Source organism: Clupea harengus, chromosome 8 (genome assembly GCF_900700415.2).
Source record: "Clupea harengus chromosome 8, Ch_v2.0.2, whole genome shotgun sequence".
In the NCBI taxonomy this organism is placed as follows: Eukaryota; Metazoa; Chordata; class Actinopteri; order Clupeiformes; family Clupeidae; genus Clupea; species Clupea harengus.
In genome coordinates this window covers 1,707,478-1,733,008 of record NC_045159.1, presented here as the reverse complement: position 1 = coordinate 1,733,008, position 25,531 = coordinate 1,707,478, and the positions used below count along the sequence as shown (strand labels likewise).

General features: G+C 43.5%; 2 protein-coding genes across 2 annotated transcripts; one reads left to right on the top strand and one right to left on the bottom strand.

Annotated features, from left to right (window-relative positions):
• The first annotated feature begins 489 nt into the window (after positions 1-489).
• camlg (calcium modulating ligand) lies at positions 490-5,068 on the top strand. Its single transcript, XM_012819616.3, has 4 exons — positions 490-835; positions 1,470-1,918; positions 2,696-2,761; positions 3,207-5,068. Exons 1-4 carry the CDS (start codon positions 667-669, stop codon positions 3,405-3,407), a joined length of 885 nt encoding a protein of 294 aa, XP_012675070.1. The 5' UTR covers positions 490-666; the 3' UTR covers positions 3,408-5,068.
• A 4,735-nt stretch (positions 5,069-9,803) lies between these two features.
• Positions 9,804-25,463, bottom strand: zc3h12b (zinc finger CCCH-type containing 12B). The gene is made up of 6 exons (XM_031571436.2): positions 24,740-25,463; positions 20,498-21,429; positions 19,981-20,120; positions 19,307-19,541; positions 18,913-19,019; positions 9,804-17,064 (listed from the first exon to the last, which is right to left on the bottom strand). The coding sequence occupies exons 1-6, from the start codon at positions 24,938-24,940 to the stop codon at positions 15,584-15,586; spliced, it is 3,096 nt and encodes a 1,031-aa protein (XP_031427296.1). The 5' UTR covers positions 24,941-25,463; the 3' UTR covers positions 9,804-15,583.
• Positions 25,464-25,531: the final 68 nt, after the last annotated feature.

Below are 25,531 nucleotides of genomic sequence, written 5' to 3'. Positions count from 1 at the left end.
GCAAGTTGTGAGACTGTTATTAACAATACTGTTGTGGAGTGGAGCAATCTGAATCCGTGAAGAAATAGAAGTGGGCTAGACGGAGATTGTGAAAGGACTGGCTATCAGGAATCTGCATTCAGTGTCCTGAAATGGTCAGTAAAGCCACCCAGTGTCCAATCACTGACAGAATTGTTATCCATCTCATTAAAACATTTGGCAGTAACTATCGGTCAGATATATACTATATGAGCAGCAAATTGATAGATGTCAAATCTATTAGATTGGGTTCTGCTATAGTTCATTTCCCACTGTCGTGGAGGACTGTAATGAATAGGATACACCACCACAATTTGCGCTATTTCCTAATTTGTCTGAGCAAAATATGCCACGCATGTTTTGTTCTCTGTATGACAAAGACATCCCGTGATGATAAATATTAAAAGTGGTAGGACTGTTTATAATTTCACTTACTTTACTGAGTGTACTGTCAAGAAGAGGGGTGGAGAATATTTCATGAGGTCATCAGCACGCGCCCATTTCATACAGCGATCTTGGTAGGATTTTACTGTCTGTGAACGATTTTGCTCGCTCATTCTTCGGCTGAGAGATATTGTTTATCTCGTCGAAACGATAAACCCTAGCTCACGTCATACATTTAATTCAAATTAGAAACATTGTGTTAGAATGGAGTCGACTGAGGAAAACAGTCCTTGCAATTCTGAGGAAAAAAGTAACCCGAGTCTGTCTGCTGCACAAAGAAGAGCTGAAATTCGGAGACGAAAATTGCTGAAGAATTCCGAAGACAGGATAAACAGAATAGTAGGGTATAGTAAAACCGACGGAGAAAACAGTCGTAAGTTAAAACGCTTAGTCTTACGCTTAACTTACGCGTTGGCCGTCTTTTAGAGGGATAGTTGAGCGTTGCGCAGCCCAATCTAGTTGTGGTGGCTAGCTGTGCATGCTATCCCTTGCCATTAAGCATTAACGTTAGCCAGCATTAGCTCATTTGGGGATTTCGAAGGTTTTAGATCGAGCCAACAATGCAGCTGTTTCCACGTGTAGAATAATGTCTACTCACTATTCAAGTCAGATATTTAAAAAAAACGTTCTTTCCCAATGTATGAGGCAAACCAACTGTAGACTACAGATAGATTAACGTTGCATCTCAAATTCAGGCCAGGGCCATAGTGTCTTACTGACATTAATTGACTGCGTGCTTTGGCTGCTGCATAACCCCTCTATTTCAGGGCTTGTAATAAGGAAGTCAACAAAATTCAGATAATGTATTATTTACCAGTATGTTCCACTCATTGTATTAATACATTAAGCTACTTTATTGGAACAACTTGATTATTGGCAAGTGAATGCATGCATTAAAACAAAAGGAATGTACATGTTTTTTTATTTTATTGAAACAAATGACTACTAAGATCTATTGACTATCTAGAAACTGCTAACATTGCCCTTTTCCCTTTTTTCTGTTTTAGAATCCCCCAAACGTGTGGTGGAGCCCCGGTTCCACTTGGACTTGGACAGAAGTGAGTCCTGGTCCTCCCCTGTTGTTGCAACTAAAATACTCTCTCCATTCCTGTCTGACCCCAGCCACACCCCGGAGCGGAGAGGCTCTCCCCTGCCCGACACCAGCGATAACTTGAACAGCAGCGGTTTCCTGGAGGATGACCTGGTTGGGGTTGTCAGACAGAGACCGCGGGGGGAACTGGCTGCAGACGAGCACTCCCGCCCCCCTGCCAAGGGTCTGCAAAAGTACCTGTCTCGCTTTGACGACGCTATGAAGCTCAGGGGTCAGCTTGCCAACGAGAAGGCTGCCCAGGAGAGTAGCTCAGAGACAGAGGAGCTGGACTCCTTCCGGCTTTTCCGACTTGTCGGGAGTGTTATCCTGGCTGTGTTTGTCAGAGTCTTTGCTTGCAAATACTTGGTGAGGATATTTGTTGTTGTTGATATTATTGTTGTCATTGAACCTTTGAACTTTCCAGTTCATTATCCCAAATTTGAATTTGTCAGTGCTGAAAAACATGGAAACTTTGGATATTTGAATTCAATTTTCTGTTATTCCAAATGGTAGTTTGTGATTAGACAACTAAACGAATAAGCATTACTTGTACACAGACCATTCTGAAGCCTTTCCCGCCATCCACTAGATATTCACAACTATTTAAGTGCTGAGTTCTACCAGTTCAGAACATAGTGATTCATATAAATGCAGTTGTTGGCACTGGCCTTGTCAGTTGAGAGCAGAAGTTCCATTCACTGATATGTGGTGTAACATGCTGATCACACTGAGGAGTGGGACAATGTGTTGGCAAGAGCTGCTCTGCTGTGATGATAACTGCCAGGTTCTTCTAAGTTATTATCCAGTGCCCTTATAGAATTTGCCAGTACAATGGTGGATATGTTCTTTGGGTAGTGTAGGTCCAAATGTCCTTTTCAATGACCAGGACTTGCTAGACACTTGGGTTCCATTTCTAATCTGATTTAATGGTTACGTCCCAGTGCTTAAACTGTCCACGTCTTGGTGAGTTCATCATTGCTTTAGTGTGTGTCCCTTTTTGCAATCTCATAAGAGGACAGCACAATGATTTAGATAGGATTGGGTACTAGGGGTGACATGAAATGTTAGCTCAAGCTGTGCTGTTTATTATATTGTGCTGGTTATATGTTGTGTCTGATGACCACTCTGAACTCTCCTTTTCAGTCCATATTTGCACCATTCCTTACTCTGGAGCTGGCCTACATGGGGTTGCACAAATATTTTCCAAAGGTGAGAAAATCTTACAATTAGTTAGAACAAGACATTTACAAGACAATTAGTTACAACACTCCAACAAGACGATTAAAAAGACAATTAGTTACGACACTCCAACAAGACCGTTACAAGTCAATTAGTTAGAACAGGTTAGTTAGAGTTAGGGGGTACTAGACTGAGAGTGTATAAATATCATGACGTAGTGAAGTAGAGAAACGGTTGACTGTATGTCAGCATCGGCCTTGCAAGGTTTTGGAGGATTTTTAACAGATGGTGTGTTGAGCCATTTCAACCCATAAAATGCAGATTTTTACAAAAATTGGAACAATCTCAATACTAACAGCAGCATTGATGTGCTTCATCACAGTTCAGTCATACAATTTAGTTTACCGCTCAGAAATGGTACACTTTCTCTTGAAGTGCTTTCCATGTATTCAATGTTTACGGCCCACTCCTGCAGGTGGAGACGAAGCCCAAGACTACCGTTCTGACTGCGGCCCTCCTGCTGTCTGGCATTCCGGCTGAAGTCATCAACCGCTCCATGGACACGTACAGGAAGATGGGAGATGTGTTTGCAGACCTTTGTGTCTATTTCTTCACCTTCATCCTCAGTCATGAGCTCTTGGTCCTGTTTGGCTCAGAGCTGCCCGAGGGATCTTAGGCCTCTCTGTGTGTTTGTGTGTGTTGTCAGTGCTTGTCGGTTGAGGCCTGCCCTGGATGTCCCCTACTCTGCCCTGGCCCCTCTCTCTCTAATACTTCCTGTCTTTTCAGTGAACTGCTGTTACTGGAGACATGGACACAAAATATCGCTGTCCGGAGTGATGCTGAACTCTCAGATTTCCGTTGGAGAATTAAAATAAAGGTCACTAAGCCTCAACTATTTTATTTTCAGGTTGTTTAGTATATTTCAATATGAACTATGCTTCTTCTCTCACATACTCATGTATCAAGCTCTAGTTGGATGTGGCTTATGTTTTTTCTGTAACATTGTGTGATCCTTTCTGAATGTGTAATGACCATCTCATAAGTATTTAGTCGAATAGATTGGATCGCTTCACTTTAGGGCTGTGTGACCTCTCCACTTTAGGGCTGTGTGACCTCTCTCTCTATCTCTCTCGCGCGCTCTACTGGAACTTCAGTGTGTTTGGATTGTAATGTATTTGTGCTGAGCGGGGTGGTGTGGGGATTTGGAATGTCCCTGACTGTATGACTGTGTCTATCTAATCTCCCATCAAGCATACTCAACCAATCGCATGCTCTGTCAGTGTCTAAATCAGTCACAGCCTATATTAAATTATTTAATTTCATGGAAACATATTTTGCAAGTATGGCTTACTTGTGTATGTTTTCTTGATTGTTTTGAGGTTTATGCCATAATTTATGTGTGTTGTAAAGTGATCCTGGTTTTTATTTATGGTTCATATTTAACTTCAAATGATTATTATTTAAGGTTAAATGATTAATATTGCTGCTTTTGATGGTGATAGATTCTGCAAATATTTACCAAAATGTAAAAATGATATGAATTCCTAAGTCTCATGGCAACAATATGCTTAAAGCAATTGTCACTGTAAGATGTTTTTCATTATTTTTCAGTTGATATTAACTCAGTTAACATATTAATTCAGTAAATGAATAGTAAAATGTCACCTCAACAACATACACTGTTTTTTGTTTTGTGTACGGAGTCCAGTGTTGCCAGTGCCTCCTTGTGTGTGGAGGCAGCGTTGCAGCATTAGCAGGATATATGTATGTTTAAGGGGCAAGGCAGAGAGGGCATACAGGACATCTACTGCTCCTTAGCTACCACAGGAATGTAGAAGTAACCATGGTAATTGGTGAGAAGCAGTTAGCCAGAAACAAAGCATTGTTTTGCTGTTACTAAAATGTGTGTTTTTCCTTGCCTCCCATTGTTTTCGATAGTTTGGGACTATAAAACTATTAGGATGTAGATACTCTGCTTTACAATCCCCGCCCTGCAAGGAACATCTTAAGAAGATGGCAAGACAAGTACATGTAGTTGAAGATTGCTCAGACAAGTTTACCGCCATCAAGCAAAATGTTGACGCTAAGTGTAAAACAATAGGGTTCTCTTGACTTATCATTGTGGCACCATAAACCCTCTGCCTGTTACAGAAAGTGAGTAAAGTGTCCAGCTGCTTTATTAAACTTGGAACATTAAAGATAAATTAAACTTAAATATTTAAACAGGAGTTCTGTCAAGAAAAAGCTACTGGGAATGCAAACATGTTGTCTGAAATGGCTTGTGGTATTCATCATTGCTGTGATGTAGGCAAAATGCATAATAAAAGGTAATAGACATTTGTGAGCATTTTTCATGAGGGCGATTCAATGAGGAAAGTTCATGACCTCACTCACCATGGCTAGTCATGTAAAGCACATGCACTACAACTACTGCAGTGCATCATGCTTGGCAATAAATAAATATGAGTACAGAACATTTTTAAATCACACACTAGCTGAAAATGTCGCTTTAGATTACACAGTTGCGCAGTTGGTGCTCTTGTAGCATAGTGGAGTACATTCAATGGACCATAGCGTACTCTCTGACGTGTAAAGTATAATCACGCCATAAACCCAATCTCATCTATATATAAGCCACTGACTTTCGAAAGAATAAGTGTCACTCCAAATGTATATATGTTTGGTAAGCAAACTACATACAACTGATGAATGCTTTAATTACCTTTTTGTGGTTAACACTTGTGTTTACAATGTTCAGAGCTCAGAAATCTTGGCCACAAACACTGAGGGCCTCATTTACTAACACTGCGACCGCAGCGTAATCAGCGCCTTTGCCAAACCCCATATAGCTCACGGTGTTTTTCCGCATTTTGCGTGGTATTTATCAAACCAGATCCTCGTCGCGTAATCAGCGCCTAACCCCGCCCATTAGTGTTAATAGCGCGCCGCTAAAATAGGGGAGAATGGGCCTGCGTGTTCCTCCCACCATGGATGATGAGTTAGAATTAGAATAAGAATGAGAATTAGAGCTTTTGGTTCACGAGGTTACAGCAAACTTAGACCCCGTCCACACTAAATATAGAAACGCATAAATATTTCTCTGTTTAGCCCTTCTGTCCACACTAGAACGGCGTATTCCGACACTGAAACGATGCTTTTCAAAAAATCTTTGCTTTTTAAGGGTTGAACAGGACCGTGCCTTTCCCTTCTGTTCAGTGCAGGTGCCTTAAATTCTGTGATTGTACTGTACTCGGTGTGCTTGAACGATGGGTGGGAATGGCAAAGAATAGGGTTTAAACCAAACATTGAGCGGCGATTCTGGGTAAGACCTGGCAGAACAGCTAGCTGGTGGGACACTTTTTGATATGCCTGTATTAAATCATATATCAAATATAAACATTTAAACAAATAACATTTCTGATGTTCTTAAATTTTGTAATTAATTGTGTCAAATTTCTCGCACGCATTTCATTTAGCAGCTGATATGCTAAAACACCTCTTGTTTCGTTACTAATACATAATTAGGCACACTTTACGCATCTCCTCCCATCTCTTTGCAACGAACAGTGCCAAACTTTGGCTTGAACACGCAGGCTCTTTTCAGAAAGAGCCTGCGTGTTCCACCATGGATGATTAGCTAAAATTAGAATTAGAGCTTTTGGTTCACGAGGTTACAGCAAACTAACCCAGGTAAATATAGAAACTCATAAATATTTCTCTGTTTAGGCCTTCCGTCCACATTAAAAGTTATGATCACTTTGAATTCAAGACTGTCTTTTATTGGTGAGCTGATTTTGGGAAATTAAACTTTTCAGCGAACATTGAGTTTCTGGGTTGCTATAGCTATGCTATGGTTTATGTTCACGAGTTCATATTCACACATTAACATGAGTTAATCACACACAGGCAACTGCAAACTGTTAATATGGTTCCCTAAGCTAGAGATAGCTAGGATAGTTAATAGCCAGTTTAACTGCTCCATAGCTAGGGTGACCAGACGTCCTCTTTTACCCGGACATGTCCTCTTTTCGAGACCTAAAAAATGCGTCCGGCAGAGATTCCAAAATCGTCCGGGATTTTGCCTCGTCGGATATTTGTGTTTGTCTGGGTCTTTCCCAAACTAGTTATTACGTCCTTACAAGTTTTGGAAAGGGTATCTCCCTTACTTTCCACCTTCTTGCGCGAGGTCTGACTGTAGCGTGAACTGTCATTGGTCGACTGCCTTCCCAGTGTTGCCAGATATGATAATTATCCTCCAAATACGATCATTTTGACCCTTTCATACATTACGCCATTTCCAATCTGGCAACACTGAGCACCTTGCCGCCTCCACTAGTTGCATCGTTTACAATCAGGGCTGTAGTGGAGGGTAAACGCCGTTTACGCACCTCTGGAATTTTGGAAATAGCGTTTACGCACCTCTAAATATCGTTTACGCACCTGTAAGTGCCGTTTACGCACCTCAAAGTTCCCTGGGCCTTGTATTCTGCCGTTGGAATAATCAGAAATAAATTTGGTGTCATTTTAAAACACATACATTTCAAATTGTTGAACATATAAACGCTTTAGTCTGAATCATTTTCATCTGCGCTGTATTATGGTCTGTGACCCTCCAATCGGTGCCTTGGCTGCGGCAGCGACACCAATCAAGATCCAGGAAGTATGTAAACACATACACGTTGTGGATTAGCCTGCCTGCCTACCAGTTCGGATATCAGGCGATTTTTGAAGAGACCATCAGTGCTCCCACTCCCACAGATGCCCGCAAAAGGCCTCAAGTACAAAGTAAGACTGAAGAAGATCAATTCACGTTTTTAAACGTTGTTTTGGTTTGGACAACATCACATTAAGACAGGGACAAACTCAATTAATAACGTGCTTGCAAATACGATGATGGAGGTAACAAGCCAGCCTTCCCGGTGCCATATAAATAGGCCTAATAAAACGTCAATTATTTCAGCAATTGAAGATGCATGAGTAATTATCCTCACGCATATCGCTGTAGATTAGGCTAATTCATTGGAAATTGTAGACAGATTCTTTGCAAACCAGTTAGACATAGCTAAGTGAATTGCTAAGTGAAATGTTTTAGCTTAGCTATAGAATCTTCCATTTTCGCGGTCAAGGTCAAATATAAGTGTAGCAGAAAAGAAACAGCAGAACAAGCAATAACCCGACCGGTGAGGCAGAGGTACTGTTTGCCTCCCCTCCGTGAATTTTTTTTTAATGTCAGATCAGCAATACTAAGAAGGTTCTACGCATGCGCTCAGCCCAGTTTGTGAGGGATTGCGCAATCTGAGATGAGGCACAGCCTCCCCTGCCCGTACGTCTTAATATAGCAATTGTGTTGTTGTGTTGTGTTGACATTGGAGGTTTCTCCAATGGTTAAAGAACAGGGAAAGTGTTTAATTGCAGCATGATTTCTTTTTATATTATACTTTTCAGCTGTAACACCCAGGGCCTGTTTCCAGAGGTCTTACATTTTTTTAGGTCCTATAGAGGTCTTTTCTTTTGTCACCCCCTCCACCCCCTTCATTGTTGTGAGGCCTACACATACTTTTCTTTACTGTTTTCTTGAAATTGAATAAACTACAAACACATTTATTCACTGTCATTGATTTAATATGACTTTAACTAATAACATAATGGAATATAGCCAGGACACCCTTACAGAGTCGCGACGCTTTGTGTTGCGTTGCTTCGCGTCGAGGTCTGTCTGATCACAAAATTCATAGTTTACCCACCTCTAATTTTTACCACTACAGCCCTGTTTACAATAGTACATGACATCTGCATGTGGAAAAGATGTCAAAACTCCGTTGCGGGGGAGGGGGCGGGGTCCCGCAACAAAGTGTCCTCTTTTTCACAAACTCAAATCTGGTCACCCTACCATAGCATCCCGTTAAATAGTCTGGTAGGAATACAGGACACCCCTTACTTAAAAACGGCACATTCCAACACTGAAAACCATGCTTTTCAAAAATGCTGCCCTAGGCAGATACATTTGAAAACTGGAGTTGTAGCGTGGACAGGGCAGGGACAACTGCAATTTTCAGACGTTCTGTTTGCTTGAACTATGGGTGAAAATACTGTTTAAAGTAAACCATACAATGAGCGGCAATTCTGGGTGGGCCGAACAGCTAGCTGGTGGGACAATTTTGTATATGCCTATATTAAATGATATATCAAGTATAAACATAAAAAAAAATAACATTTCTGATGTTCGTATTTTTTAAATTTCTCGCAGGCACATAGTTTTCATTTAGTAGCTGATATGTCATGCTGAAACACCTCGTTTCGTTACTAATACATAATTAGGCGCACTTTACGCATCTCCTCCCATCTCTTTGCGACCAACACCCACTTTCCCTTATAGCTACCCTCCCAGCAGCGATAATCTAAAGTGCGCCACCTTTGTAAATACGGTTTTAGGTTTTTACCTGCTATTTTAGGCCTGAAACGGGCGCAATCCTGTTAGTAAATGAGGCCCTGAGTTTTACGATATCTCAGAACCAATATCTCATAACTATAATGACATTCTTACTGCTCTCAGATTATTGTTGCTGAGTTTGTGATAAATAACAACATTTGTAACACTCTAGGATCGATGCTTTTAGATGTCATGTCAAACTAGCTCAAAGCCTGACAGGCCTCAGATTCTATAGGATTAAATGCTTTGTGACGCTCTTTAAATGTAGGCTACCATGGCAGTCATTTGATTGGATAGCACTAGGAAGGTCATTCCACCACAGAGGTACCACTAATGAAAAGTCTTGATTGCCTTCTCTCCACAACAAGAGATCAATCAAAGACAGAAGATGTTCTTCAGAGGATGAAGTAGGCGAGTTCTTCCTATTGATCTCAATAAGGTGCATTGCACACAATGAATGGAGAGAATCAAGTCATTTTGAACATTAACTGATTCATTTTTGAGCAGAGAATGTGTTGTCTGCTTTTGTGTGCCAGAATGTCAGTGGGTCATTGCTGTTAGAGAATCGCTGCCCTGTGCCTTGTTAGATGATATGTATTGCTCATCCAACAGGTGGTAGGCGAGTCAAGCCTTTTTTTTTTCTAAGGCGAAGTGTTATCATCCACGTAATCACATGGGTTACGATATGATGTGGCCAACTGCTGTTATGTTTCCTTCAAGAGAAAAACAGCCATGAAAATGACAATATACAAAACAGCACAACACAAAATGTTACCGACTTGAATGTAACAATTTAGTAATCACTGATACCAGCAGTTATGCAGAGGCAGTTTCTTTGTAACACTAGTACAAATCTTTCTGCTTTGTTCACACTCCATATCCCTATGGTTGCAGGGAAATATAAATGGTCAATAGACTATTTACTGTGCACTTTTGTTACTCAACAGAGCTCTCAGTGCACAAATGTACTGGTAATTGTAAGTGTCTCATGCTATCAAATAATACAAATTAGATCATATAGCTATACACAGCTGCATGGTGTCAAAACATCTGCTCTGGAGCAACATGTGAATGGCCTTCCAAGAATATCTCTGTATGTATGAATTTACTAGTTTGCAGGGACAATGCCCATTAAGAAGCAGGTTAACTGCAAATGCGCCATTTTTTTATAGATATGCGTTAGTATCAATTGAATCTATAGACCCAGGCAACATTATAAATGACAGCCTACAATACAGAATGTATGTCATGTGAAATGTTGCCTGAAATACATGAACTTGAAGGCCTATTTACTTAAACATTACTCCTTAAACAATGTGGAGGGTTTGTATGATCAGACGTCGACAGAGAGGCTGGCAGTGAAAGGCTCCAATTTCAGAGTGGTTAGTTTGGCACTGGAAATCACCCCAATTACAGAATAGACTTTTGGTTCAGGCTATGATACATGAAATGAGTGAATAATACAACGAAATCACATAACCAATAGTTTGGCTTTATTTCAGGAAACAAACACATTTTGTCATTAAGACTTACATTTTGTTTGAGTCTGAAGACCCAAAGAGTTTTTAATAAAGTTGTTTTTTTGGTTAACGTTTTGTCATTTTAAAACAACTTCAAAGCAAATGTGTTTCATTCAACAAAGAATAAAACAAACTACTACTGCATGTCACAACACAAGACTGAAGTGGTCAAAACTCACTCTGATAACCCTTTTAACGGTGCAAAAACCACGATACAACACAGCTCAACTTAACTTTTAGGACACAAGAGATCTGCACTATTTCACAAATTGGACTTTCTTAAAGCGTAATTATCATTTAATTAATAGCAAACATCAAGAATATTGTTTTTGACGGTTATCCATTAGTAATAAATCTCATAGTTCCTGAGGATAGCTTGGGGTGGGGTTTGGATATGTCCGCTGGTTTGTTACCTTTCCTTTTAAATATTCTTCAGATCAGAGCAAAAACCCGGATTCCAAGTTTTCTTCTCAACAGGAAGCCTATACAGGGCAACCAAAACCGAATTCCAGAAGCTTCCTTTCTCTAGTTGTCATGAACCAGGAAATAAATCAGACTGCTGCTGCGGCTCCTTGCAGATATAAAACATCACAGATGTTTCACCACCACAGAGATGATTCTGTAACAATCTACTTCAGAGTGGCAACCTGAAGGATTCTTGTCTTTGACAAGACGTGCACTTGCAACACACTATCATAAAGTCAGTAAGGCTGTAAGCTTAAAAGCCAGGTTTGTGAGGCAAAACAAAAAAACACACCCCGGATATACATCTTTATTTGATTCGTATATTTCCTTCAGTGTTCTGTATGCCCAGGGCCTGGCCTCTTCATGAGCAATCAGACTGAGGAGAATCCGAAATTCATTCAGATTTTCTTTTTTTTCCCCCTCTTGCCTTGAAAATGCCTCACCGATCGTCATGGAAACTCATTCCGCATCACCATTGCTATGAGCATGCTGCAGCATCTGGTGTGTGTGTGTATATGTGTGTGTAAGTGAGTGCGTGTGTGTGCACGCAAATGTGTGTGTGTGTGTGTGTGTGTGGGCGTGTTCAAGACATAGAGCAAGAATAATACTGTATATAGCTAAGATACATCTACAGTCAAAAATCATTTGAACCCGAGACCGTTAGGGGGTGAAACTAAATCAGTAAATGTTTTTAAACATCGTTTCAATGCCAACCCCTGGGCTGGCTTCACTCTGTGGTTACGCGAGTCTGGATAAATGTGTCAGTTCTATATATCTGAAAGTAGCTCCACTTCAATTCTCTATATTTACAGAGATGAAAAGTACGCACACAGCAAACCTGTGAGCAGATCCATATCAACACAGAGCAAGAGCGAGTGCAGGAGAGAGAGCTGGAGTGAGTTCCATTAGAGAAAAGAAGAGGGTTAGTGAGTCCTTGTTTGTAGGTGTCTGTGCCCAGTATGGGAGCGCAGGTCCCGTGGGCTACTCTTAGTAACACACAGTGTCACTAATATTATGGCATTATGTTTTCTTTTCTCTATCTTTTAAATAAAACTAGGATTTTATATATATCTATATATATATAACTATATATATTGGTGATACTGTACATTTCATAAATATTTTTACAATCAAGAAATAGATACAATTTGTATCAACAAACAAAGGTCATTTCAAGACATTTAAGGCTTGGTAGCTTGCTGCAGTGTTGGGAAAAGGAAATGGAGTTGGTTAGGGGTATACACCATGACCTATGTTCATTCATATCACAGGTGCCAAATAGTGAACACGCAACAAAATGACCACTTAAAAAAAAAAAAAAAAACAGAAAATCAAATTTGAGTAAATAATAACTGTTTTCAGTCAAAGCTGTAAATAAAACACCAATCAATGCACAGGCAGGTATACCCAATCCCACAATCACAAGTTATGATGCACGCAATCACATATATTTTCATTTGGGATGAAAGGATCTCTGAAACCTTGGTCCGGATGTGCCGCAGGTGACAGGTCAAGCAGCGTGACCAAATCCACGCCTTCACGCCGAGGACTGACGCCGAGGGTGAAGTCTTTCCTTCACACGTGCTCAGGGAAGGACTTTCTGTACACAGTGAAAGTGGAAAAGTTGTGGGTTTATTTGGGCATGGGGCAGGGAGGAAGGGTGGGGGCGCAGCAAGCCGACGGTAAGCCAAATGTCCGAAACAACGACAGTTTCTCGTCCCGAGTGTGTGTGTGTGTGTGTGTGTGTGTGTGTGTGTGTGTGTGTGTGTCTCACAGGGAGAAACAGGTAGACAGTGTCACACCTTCTCATGAGGTGACAGCGGAGGACGCAAAGTGGCCACCACTAACGCTCATGAAAAAAAGAAAGAAAGAAAGAAAAAAAAACAGAAAGGAGGAAAGAAAGAGAAAGAAAGACAGACACCAAAGTCAGCGACGTCCAGAAGTTCCTCTGGACCGAGAACATTCAAGAAGAGTCCAAGCAGGTGTCATTATGGGGGGGGGGGGCAGGAAGACGAGAGCTCGTCCCTCAGCATCAATAAGGAAAGAGTTGCTTTTTTTCGCGAGCTCTTTGCCGACGAGACGCTCTCATTCCTCCCCCTTTGACTTCAAACAGACAACTCCTCACACTGACCATATCAAACCACTCCACAGCCAGACCCTGAGGGCTCTTCTGCATACAGGACAAACCGCAGTGGATAGTCTGTGTCCTAACAGCACACAAACTCTCCCACCACTGCCCTCGACACATGGCCACTCGCATGGCCACAAGCTGGACCTACAGGATGGTAATGGTATCAGAATAGCAGTTGGCTACACTGTACACAGGAGTTGCGTTTCTACACCATAGCTGTGATGTCCAACAACCTAACCCCATGGTTGGTGTAAAACAAACAAACAAACAAACAAACTTCACACCAACACTCTTGATTACATGGTTTTGTTTTTGGCATCGCTTCAGCAGCTTACAATTGTCTTTCAAAATGGCTTAATGTGTTTGAGTTGAAGTACGTGCATGTCTTTGCATGTCAACATGTGAATAATGAAGCATTCTAATGTGTCTAAGTCAGCATGCCAGTGTTTCTTTGTTTCTGTGTGTGTTTTGCGCCTTTGTTGAGACCAAATTATGCACTGGCTCATTTGGCTTTCGCGTCTCAACGCACCCAAATTCTACCAAAAATAAAAGGTAAAATCTGACTGATGATCTTGGGAAAAACAATAAAACTTTAAATACTTATCTACGTATCAAGTACATTGTACACATGTACATTACACACAAGGAAACCTCTCTAAAACACACAAAGGTCATGGGAGAGGTCATTCCCTGATAAGGCAATAGAGTTCCCATGTCATGCTCTGAGGTACGTCCACATTCCTGTCCTGACTTCAAATTATTTGCACGAAAGGTTCTCAGTCATAACGTACTTGCAAAGATGCAGAGTGACTTCGCATATACACATTATTCAGTCATTGCTTCCTCATTTGTGTTCAATAAATTCTCTGCACTAGAGCACGTCCAGCACGTTATGCGAGTTATCATTATTTCACCCTTATAGTCATTTATATTTAGTACATGCGCCATGATTCAACATCAAACAAACACTTCATAGACTTCCTCCCGGTTTGATCGACCTCTACCTTAGTGTTTGAAAAGAAACAACAGTGTTCATGCCAATACTCCTCTTTTCTTCAAACCGTGGGGCTGAGAGGTCCACACAACCACAGGCCACATGGGCGCACTACCACAACGCACACCCTCACCTCAACCACCAATCTCAAGGAATAAACTCATCCAGTCCACCAGAGCAACAGCGTCACTTGCACCATTTAATGTCTATCTAACTGGCGCGTAGATTTGTGCGCAGGCTTGATTAAGCGTTCCCTTACAGATGAGCTAGCTGTTTTACTCTGGGTTCTGCTGTGGAATTTGTATTGATGCGGACCACAGCGTGGCAAACTGCAAGGAACACTTATGTCCTCAATATGTATGCTGATGTTCGTGTTTTGTGAGGTCCGGTAAGTCCTCGCAGCTCATTGCTTAAAAAAAGAATAATGGTGCTCTACACTTGGTGCATATCATACTGGTGATCTACAAATCATTCCTTACATGAACAACAGTTCCTAAAATTGCATGCCATTTTCACTCAATAGCTGCTTGCCCTCTTGCCATGTAATCTCAATAAGCCGGGACAAACGCACGTTTCCTATTAACCTGTTACCATTCGGACTAGCTTGATATAAAAGAATGCACTAGGACATAAACTTCAGTGTCCTCCAATAAAGTCAAAGGTGCCTCACTGACCAAACGCAGCTAGAAGATACTGACGGATTGATGGGGCACTTCCCAAACATCACACCTCATCCGCTGCCCATCAGCTAAACCAAGAAAGGTTCAGACGTGGCCTTGTCCGAGCTGTAAGGCAGAAATCTACACTGTTGCAGAACTGGTGTAGAAATCAACACGGTTTGCAAAACGTGCAAAAACAACCTCTCTGCTTGCAGTTTCATTTCAGACATCAAAAATAGATCAAGATTACATCTGTGTCTAACAAGACAATAAATTGGCCTGTAAGCTCAGAAAAATGAGCTTTTGTAGCTAGTCTTAATTTATATAGATGATTGTGGCACTAATGCAAAAATGCTGGGCATGCACGGTAATACTCAAAAATACTCATTGGAATAAATACAAAATACGACAATTACAATATTCCACAGGATTACTGATCTGTTGTGCCTCCGGCACCATAACCCCGGAGCAAACAGAGTTTCCAGTCCAGATTCAAGACGGTGCGAAAGACGGGCAGCGTATTGAAATATATACCGACTGTAGACATTTCATACAAAACCAGATTCCTTTTTTTCTATTTTGCAAATCTCTTCGGTCAATCCCATCTCCCTGACCCCCACAGGTGTGGGCAGTCGCGGCGAGGACGCCAACTCTCAGTGGCGCAGTTTGGTGACTATGAGCGCCGCCAGCTGCTGGGGGTCAGTGAGGTGCGGGTTTTTCTCCATGACCGAGTGGACCACGTAGGCTGGGAAGATGTTGCAGAGGTTGCGATAGGTTTGGTAAAGGTGCTCGGGGATTGGGTGGCGGTCCTGTTGGTCCAACTGGTGTCCGCTGTGGCCGCCATGGGACTGCGGCGGAGGGGTGTCCCAAGGAGACCTCCAGATCTGCTCCATCTTATCGGGCATGCTGCGCACCATAACGCGCTCGCAGCAGGGCATGAGGCCGCCGGCCAGGCCGTAGCCGCCATAGCTGTAGGGCTGCTCGTTGGCGCAGGGCAGCGGGTCCCAGCTGGCGTGCTGCTCGCGGCAGAGCGGCGGCCGACGCTGGCGCTGCGGGTGGCTCTCGTACAGCCGCGAGTCGGAGATGCTGTCCATGCGCGTCATGCCCAGCGAGCGACCCTGCCGCCTCAGCCCCGACGGCGGCAGAACGTTCTGCGGGAGCTGCGGGTAGTCTCCTGGGCAGCTGGAGCGGGCACCCACCACCGTGTGCTGGACGTGGGGCACCAGGTGGGCAGAGGTCTGCTTGCGGGGACCCGGCTTGGGCTCGTCGGAGCCATAGCTTTGCACGCGTGTTAGCCCGTCGTGGTGGAACCCGTGCGCAAAGGCCTGCAGGCGAGTCTGTGAGGGGGACTGGGTCTGGGCCTGCCCCTTCATGCCGCCGTCATCCATGGAGCCCTCCATGGAGCTGAGGTACGGGTCCCCGTAGGAGGAGAAGGATTCGGAGGAGTGGCTGCGGCAGGGCTCGGGGCACAGGCTGGGGGGGCGGCTGGGGTAGGCACCTGGTCCGGGCTCCGGCTGCTCCAGGCTGCAGAAGCTGTCCAGGCCCTGCATGCTGCCCAGGCTGATGGTGGAGAAGTCGCTGAGCATGGAGTAGTAGCCATGGTCGCTTACCGAGTCGTACTTGGGGAAGGGCTCTCCGTAGGCCACCGAGGCACCGTGGCTGTTGGTGACCAGGATGGGGGGGTACTGGACGCTGCCGGCGTGCTCCAGCAGGCTGTGGGTGAAGTGCATGGAGCCTGGCACGGGGCTGCTGGCAGAGCGGGTGTTCAGGGCGCCGGCAGCGTGGCTCTTTGGCGGGGGCATAGTGGGTACACTGAGCGCAGTCACCAGCGACGGCACAGAACTGGCCTCGGCTTTCCTGGCCTGGCAAAGACGTTCCTCTGGTTCACATGCCGGTGAGCGGATGCTGGGGTCGGACTGGCGCTTGGGTGCCACGCGTTTGGCCTCGGAGCTGAAGTCACCCTTAGAGGCGGAGCCCCCGGTGGTGCCACACTTGACCAAAGCACCCTCACTCATAGTCTTCACCGCCGAGAGCTTGGCAAAGGCACGGAGCTCATCGGCCACGGACCGCTGCGACTGATTGGCCCGTTCAGGGTGGTAGTACTTGCACTTGTGACCATAGGTGCATTTCTTTCCTGCACAAACATTAGGAACAGAAGGAACAGGGTCGACTGAGATCTATAGTATAAAAAGTCTGATTGATCGGCCACCAATAATTATAATTCAGTCTATGGCCGATCATGTTTTAATCTGCAAAATTAATTATCCGTACTTTGACTTCACAATGATAAATGACAAGGAAGTGACAACTGTACTGTGAACATGTTGTGCTCACGTTATATAATAGGGGAAAGTTTACAATTTGTAACTATAGGCAACTCAACAGACACACTAAAAGTATGTCTGTAAACTCTTGTCCTGGCCAACTATTCAAACCTAGTGATTCAATATGGATAATTAACACAATAATTCTTAGTCTTTTTGTGATAGTAAATGATTGATAGTTCAGAAAACTAGCCTATGCATTTCATCTACCCCCCTTTATATTATCACCATTGAATGAAAATCTTCAAAACTTTCTCAAAATGTCCTCATTTTACCCTCAAACATTCACCAGTTAACCCTACACACCAAAATATATAATCTACCTTTGTTGTTTGACCAGTGTAATTATTTTGCCAACACTTGAACTCATGAGACCTTGGCACTACCATGTCTGACCCAGTTCTGGAGTGAAGGAGATATCCTTTTAAGATTGAGCTACATCCTACTGAAATGTGCAATAACTGATAGTACTGATAATGATTTAGGATATCCACTTTACTTTTGCTATCTCTGTATGCTATTTATTACAAGAGTCATTTACACACCATTGACATCTGCACAAATATGTATAACCATTTAAGAAATGATCATATTAAGCTATGATTCAATAGAGATGTTTGGTTTACTCATACCTTTAGTCCAGGCTGAAAGATAGAGAGGGAAGCAATATTAAAACGAATGTAACTTTGTTGTGCTTTCAGGTAGACGATATTTTAATACATATAAATACTGGATGTAGACATTTGAAGCAAGCTGTACTACAAATATTTGGTCAAAACCATTTTGTCGAAATCTGCCTGAATGACCAGAACTATTGATGACATCAGCACTGGACGCTGGCACCCAGTGCACTACATTGAGGTCTGTGTTCAGATTTATATCAGTGGTCAAAAGAACATGACCATCATCCGCACAGGGCATGCCATCCTGGTCACTTAAAGATTTAAGTCAAAATCATACAAGGCTTTCTTTTTTTAAAGTGATGCTGATTGCCTGTAGAGTAGGGCATTGTGCTCCTTCTGTGAATTTTGTGCCTATGCTTGTAATTAGGCATAATACTGCATTGTCATTGTCAGATGGAGCTTGTGGACAAAAGGTGACTTATGATGGGAAAGCTGCCACTGATGCTTTTTCATGCTACAAAGCCAGGAATAAAATAACAAACTGCAATCACACACCAACAACATAATGATGCTTTTGTCAATGACATACCAGGTAATGTGCCAATCACCTCATAATGTATTATAATTATTAACTCATAATGTAATAATAATGTTCAATGTTTGATGAAAATACAACGACTTTGTAATTATTGTTTTAAAAAAACAAATGCGCCCTGAGGCAATTTTAGAATATCAGGCTGAGATCCAGCGGGGTCATGAGCATCGGCCTCATAAATAATATATAAACTGGGTCATTCAATTTAGTATTGTAAACCTGATTTAACATCCCAACTGCAGGTGTTCTTTGGGTAAATAAATGATCCCTCTGTGGTTAAACCAGCTCGGATCATGAGTGTGTTCAAATATCCGCTCTTGGTACTGTCTCACAAGAGCCTGACCAGAACGACCCTAGTGTCCGGCAAACTGGTGATTTGATCCGCACAAAGCAAAGGGAATGGACAGACACGGCACAGGAGCTACTGGGCGACTACTCACCATAAGGACAAGGCTGCTTCTTGTGCTCAGGCACCACTGGACGCTTGCGCAGGAAGTTCTCTAAACTGGGGCCGTGTCTTCCTAGAGGATCATCTGGAGGCATAAACCTATATAAAAACAAAAACCATGTCATTTTCATCCGATGATATCATTACATCGTCACAGACAAAAAATACGAATTAGCATTGGTTAAATATTGGTATATTCTTCTTGTGGATCTAAGTCCAGAGGTAATGTTGTGATTTCATGGGACTTATAAGGTAATAACTACAGACATGTGTTTAAAGATCTTCCGGTCAAAGCCACCTTAGATTAAACAGACGGGCAAAAGTAGGAATCCGAGGTAGAGAGGCCGTGAAAGGGCCCAGTAACCATGGAAACTTGGCAGCCTTACTTGTCATTGACAAAGGAGTACATGAGGAGGCGCTCCTCGATGAACTTCTTCCACTCGGGCTTCTCATTCTGAAGGTCGCGGTAGTTGTCGTTGGAGACGATGATGCCGTCAGAGTCGCAGGCGAGCTTGACGATGAATCGGTCGTCATAGCACACCACACGGCGTCCCTGAACACGGCGGGAGGGGGTGAACACCAGGATCTTCTCCTTCTCCAGCTTCCGTAAAATCTCCTGATCTGCTCAAGGCAACACAGTCACATTGAAATGTGAAGGAATATCTCACAAACGGCTTTGAAATGGAAACAGGTCATTAAAAAGTTGGCCTTCTAAGGCACTAGAGTATAAAGGACCTATCAGGAGTGTGTATACTGTATGTTCAAAATATGTTCAGAGTACTTTCTAAAATCAGTGCAAAGCTTTCATTTTGCTAAACCCCTCAAACATAGAAACTCAAGTCAAAAACACTGTTAAGATCTTCCAGTAGACTCATATTAAAGAGTGTGGTAAGAATGCCGCACAGATGGCTTTCAATACGCAGCAAGATTTCTGTGCTCTGATGGTTGCCTGTTAGCTCATGTAAGACACTTTCTTTTCATCCAGTGTTTCCACTCACTCTCTGTGATGTTTTTCGAAACACGTGGACACACACTCACACAAGTGCGTGACTGGTAGTACCTGTGATGGGTGCATCGGGTCTGGACTGCTCTTTCCTCCAGGCAGGCACAAATACTGTGATGTCTTTGTGGCCTTTCTCCAGGAACCAATCCACTGCCAGCTGAATCCCCATGCAGGAAAAAACCTCTTTGTTTCCATGGCTACAAAACATTTCAAGACAAAATTACATACTTGCACAGCCTGCAAGCTTGCTCATAAAGATTGCCAGAATAAGAACTATATTTAATAGCCCTGAAACAAAGTTGGACTGATGAAAACTGGGGGGGAATTGCTTTTAAAACAGTATGTGGATAGTGATGTGGACACTTTTTTTTACACAGATCTGCTATAATAACACCATTACAGCACTCAAATCAGGGCATCTAATCCACTGGCTTAAAGCAGCGTAGAATGCTAACCTTCTCAAACTATGTTATGCGCCACAAATCATAAATGTTCCCGATAATCTTACTATTCTCTTCTATTACTATACTCTTACGCGCTATTACATCTAAACTACACATTGAGAATCATGTACCTCATGGCTACGTTGGAGCCGTCGATGACGATTGGTCTCAGGTTGTCGCAGCTCTCCACAGACTCCTCCTCCAGTGAGACCTCAGGGCTGACCGCCTCTTTCACGCCGGGGCCGCGGGGGGCTAGCGTGGCTGGACCCAACACACTCTGGGCCTCCAGCTCACCCTTGTTGCCTAGTCGGACCAGTTCAGCAAGCACGTCGTTGATGAGCGCCCCGGACCCCAGTTTGCTGAGCACTGACTCCACCTGCTCGCCCGAGTATCCCAGTTTGAGTGCAAAGTCCATCTTGGACTGCCAGTCGCGTTCGCTGGCCTGCCGTGCAGGGACTCCGGGGCCCCGGCTCTCCTCGGCCCTCAGCTCCTGCAGGGTGCTGCTCTGGCTGAAGCTGGGCCGGTCCAGGCAGGGCGATCGGCACAGTTGCCGGTGGGGCTTGGCCATCAGCGGCTCTCTCCTCCGGCTCCCACCACCACCACCACCACCTCCTCCTCCCCACCCTCCTCCTGCTGCTGCTCCTGTTCCCCCTCCCTCACCGGCCTCGGTCTGCTGCTCCGACTCGCTCTCCGAGCTGCTCCCCTCCTCTTCTTCTTCTTCTTCTTCTTCTTCTTCTTCTTCCTCCTCCTCCTCCTCCTCACCCTCCCCTTCCTCGTCCTCCTCCTCCTCCTCAGAATCTGCGGCGGTGGTGGCGGCAGTCGGTGGTGGCAGCGGCTCCCGGCGTGGTGCTCGTGGCTCCATCTTGGGCCGCTGCAGCATGGCCCACGCGGCGGTCACCTGAGCCTCTCCTCCCTGCAACACCACAGCATGTTCCCTGAGCGTCAGCACGGCACCAGTCTCATACTCGATGGCCGAGTGCAGAGTCTGCAGCCTCCGGTGCAGAGAAAGAGTCAAGCGCACTCGACGGCAGTGTGCAGGAGCAATCAGGGACACTATGTACTCCTGAGGAGAAGTGGCGGGGTGAAAGAAAGAGAAAAAAGGAGAGAGAGCACGAGTGAGAAGGTGGACAGAATGAATGATCATCAGCACTTGTTATAGAGCGCAACACAGTAATATAATGACACCATCATCATCATCATCATCACCTGTCAATCACAATCAAGCCATGACCGTTTCCCTTGGAATGTAATTGGGTGTACAGTACAGGACAACCTGCTATCTTTCACAGAATACTTCCTTTCATCAATGTCTGCTCACCAAATCTCTATTGACTAAGAGGTTCCAACAACTTGCAGTATTGCCCTAAAGTACCTAAGTGCCAAGTGAGTGTAATGGGAGGTTACACACTTTTGTCAGTGTTCTACAACAGAACATTACCAGAGAAATGGGGTCATCAGAAACAGTCTGAATAGCAGGTTCTATAAACCCTCATAAAAGTGCACTCAGACTTATTTGATCTATGCTCCTGCATTTATTTTACAACTCTGACATTTTTGACTTAAGAAATAGTGTCATATATCACAGTGTGAGTAAATGGGGAGATTTCTTGATGGTCTAATTGAGCCATGCAAAAAACCCAAAACAAACAGGCTTTTTCTAACTGGTGTAAGGAGATAATAGCAGTGCTTGTGCGTGCATTGGGGCAGCACATGCGTGTTTCCCCGTCGCACACAGAAACGGATACCGCCATCCAGCACCGAGAGCTCTGCTCATGACACCGGTTGCCTAGCAACGCTGCACTGTCATCAGCTAACTGCTTTTTAGCAGTCACGACTAACACAACACACAGTCCGTCGTTCTCTGGGCAGCCCTGGAACACCAACACACACACACACACACACACACACACACACACACACACACACACACACACACACACACACACACACACACACACACACACACACACACACACACACACACACACACACACACACACACACACACACACACACACACACACACACACACACACACATTTTTCCTCTGGAGCTTTTTAAAAACAAACATCCGCATTAAACGAACAGCTTATAACAAACAGAGGCAGACCTTGCATAAATCCTTTAGTCTGTGCAATGTGGATGGAATTAGTAAGCTTCAAAGAGAGAAAAAAACAGCTTATGGAGAAAAAAAAACACATCAGGGGAAATCACCAGCTTACGACACACACAGAACTCCCCCTCAACTCTCTCTTTCTCTCACTCCCTCCCTCCCTCCCTCTCCATCTCTCCTTCTCTCACTCCCTCTCTACTGAGGGAGAAAAAAAATGCAGCATTCTGAATAAAGGAGTTCCCTGAAATCGTGACACAGCCTGTGCTCTGAGTTGCTTGTCGTGCTGCTGAGCTAGAACAGCTTACTTACACTATGGAAGCACTACGTGCCCCGCTGGCACAACTAGGGAACCCTCATGAAAATATTCACCTTTAGAACAGGCAAGGATGTACCTACTACAATTTTTATGAATTATGATTTGGTAGTGGTGGCCAACTTAATAACATAACAAGGAAGAGTATGTTTATGTATCTAAGAAAGATGAGGAAGTGTTCTAAGGGGGAGGCTAGGAGACTCAGCTTCCTCTGAATTCAACGACAAAATTCAAAAAGTAATATAAATAATTCAGGCCCATGTGAAATTCCAGATGGTCAATTTAGAGCCCTTTTAAGGGCAGAAAAAACAACAACAATTGTAAGTCCTTTCATCCATGTCAGTGTTTTGGAGTCCATGTTTAAGGTTGGAGGTTAATAGACAGATAATAAACAAAGATAGTCTACTCCACCAAGGTGGTGGACACAACCCAGCAACAGTCACCATGCAACTGCCATATCATTTCAAAAATGATAAATACTTATTTGTCCAAACTCCTCCTTTAGGGATAACTGTATTTTCTAGAACCACTTCTATACTTATTCTCTTCACTCCTATAATGTCTTCTCCATTCCACCTCCCCCTCCCCACCATCAAAGGCTGAGACCCAGCAAGGCCACAGAGCTTTCAAGCATCTCTCTCTCTCTCTATCTCTATCTCTCTCTCTCACAGACACACATACACACTCACACTCAATCTCTCTCTCTCTCACACACACACACACACACACACACACACACACACACACACACACACACACACACACACACACAGGTTTGTTTCATAGCAACAAGTGGAACCAGAGCCTCACTGAAGGTGCATGCCTAGCTCAATCCAGGCCCAGGTTGTGTGTGTGTGCAGCTCCATTTTCTACGCAAACTTGCAAGAATGGAAAATTGCGTGGCAATATGGAAAACTACCCTTACACAAAATACCAGACATGAAGCCAGTAAATTAGAAATCAGATGTGCATAAGAGAGGACATGGTACAAACAAAACACTTCCTTACACCCATCCCTTAAGATCATGACAGCAAAGAAGCAATTTGTTGATGCATGAAATGTCAACAAGCGTTGGCAGAAAATATCGTGGATTAAATGTTTTCTTTTGCCATTTTTGTTCAATCGATTATACATTGCTGGTTGACACTGCAATATTGGAATAAGTGAAATGACCACAGCATGTCTTTGGTACGAAACCTATGTCTATGATCAGAGTGAGTAAGACGTCATTATTACTCAACTGCACCTCTAAATATAAAATGCAACTGCATCTTCATAAAAAGCACTGGAACTACTCAGTGTTTAAAACAAACTCACGGCAAAATCCAATGGCATGAATCAGACATCACGATGTCCATGGGAATGCAGCTGGCAAATGTCAGGTGAAATGCCGCGTTATTAATTGTGGCCCAGCAGAAGACAATTTCCCAAAGCTGACCACTGTGTTGACAACACAGAGTTACTAGTAAACAATGTAGCTTACTAGCCATGTCAGAGCAAATTACGATACGGTTGAAAACACAAGTCGTGAGCATCGTGCCATATGTTATAACGTTAGCTATCGTTAGCTAATGTTACTTTGAGCTAGCTCAAATGCATAACGGATTTGTACATTCCTCGTGCGCAGTATAACTATATAAACACAACAACTTCAAAAACTGTTGATATAACGTTCAGTCCAGTCAGAATTATTATACCTTGGCGAGAATACAAGCACAACTCATAACGTTTGATAACCTTACTTACAGTTCTGATTTGTCCAGTCTAGCTAGCAAGTAACTTGCTCTACAAAGGTAAGCAACCCTGTCAGGCTAGTATTAGCCAGCTAACTATGAGAGCACTGAACAACGTTACCTACGGTTGGCTAGCTAGCAAGAATAGCCGCTCAAACAGGCAAGGGTCTAAATGTTCATAAAGGGAAATAACTGTTTACAACATGCTCTTACTTTAGCCTTAGCGCAGTCATCTTCGTTGCCGTCCTGGATGATTACAGAGGTACTGTTGCTTGGGTTGCTTCCATTAGCGCTGTCGCAGTTTGACTCAGCGGAGCAGTAGCTGACCCTAACCCGGAAAACACGCTCGATATGCGGGATGGAGCGCTGAAGCAAAGGGCCTGCACTTGCGGGCGCTGCCAGCTCCAAAACCATTTATTATAGTAAATTAGCAACTGAAGATCACAGCGCACACCTGCAATGCAACGAACTGAGTGCAGCATGCGGTTTCACAAACTAGATTTAAAGGAAATAAGTGAAATCAAGTTTTTATAATCCCCAACATAACGGCAAACAAATAGCGCTGGTGAAATATCATCCATAATCTCCTCCCTTCATCACTCTGGCTGCCTCCCCACAGACTGTATCTTAGCAACAAGTCGGACGCCCCCTGTCGCTGTGTGTTCTAGTGGCAAAGCGAGTTGTACAGAGCCTTCAAAAAGTAGCCAATCTCGTACAATCACATCCTCAGAGATGCCGCTGACGTTGGGTAATGCATATGCACTGGATTCATTATGTAAACAAACAAAAAAAATGCAGATTTATACAAGCAAAATAAAAAATGCAACAAAAAATGATGAACATGCGTAATTTCCGTACACAAATACAGGCATTGACCAAAAATAGTTTAACCAACCAAGATACCTAGTTAACTATAATTTAACTGGTGTTCCAACACAATTCCGCACCGCATCCAGTTCCAACGATGACAGCACGACTCGCCCTCTCTCTCACACACATACGCAC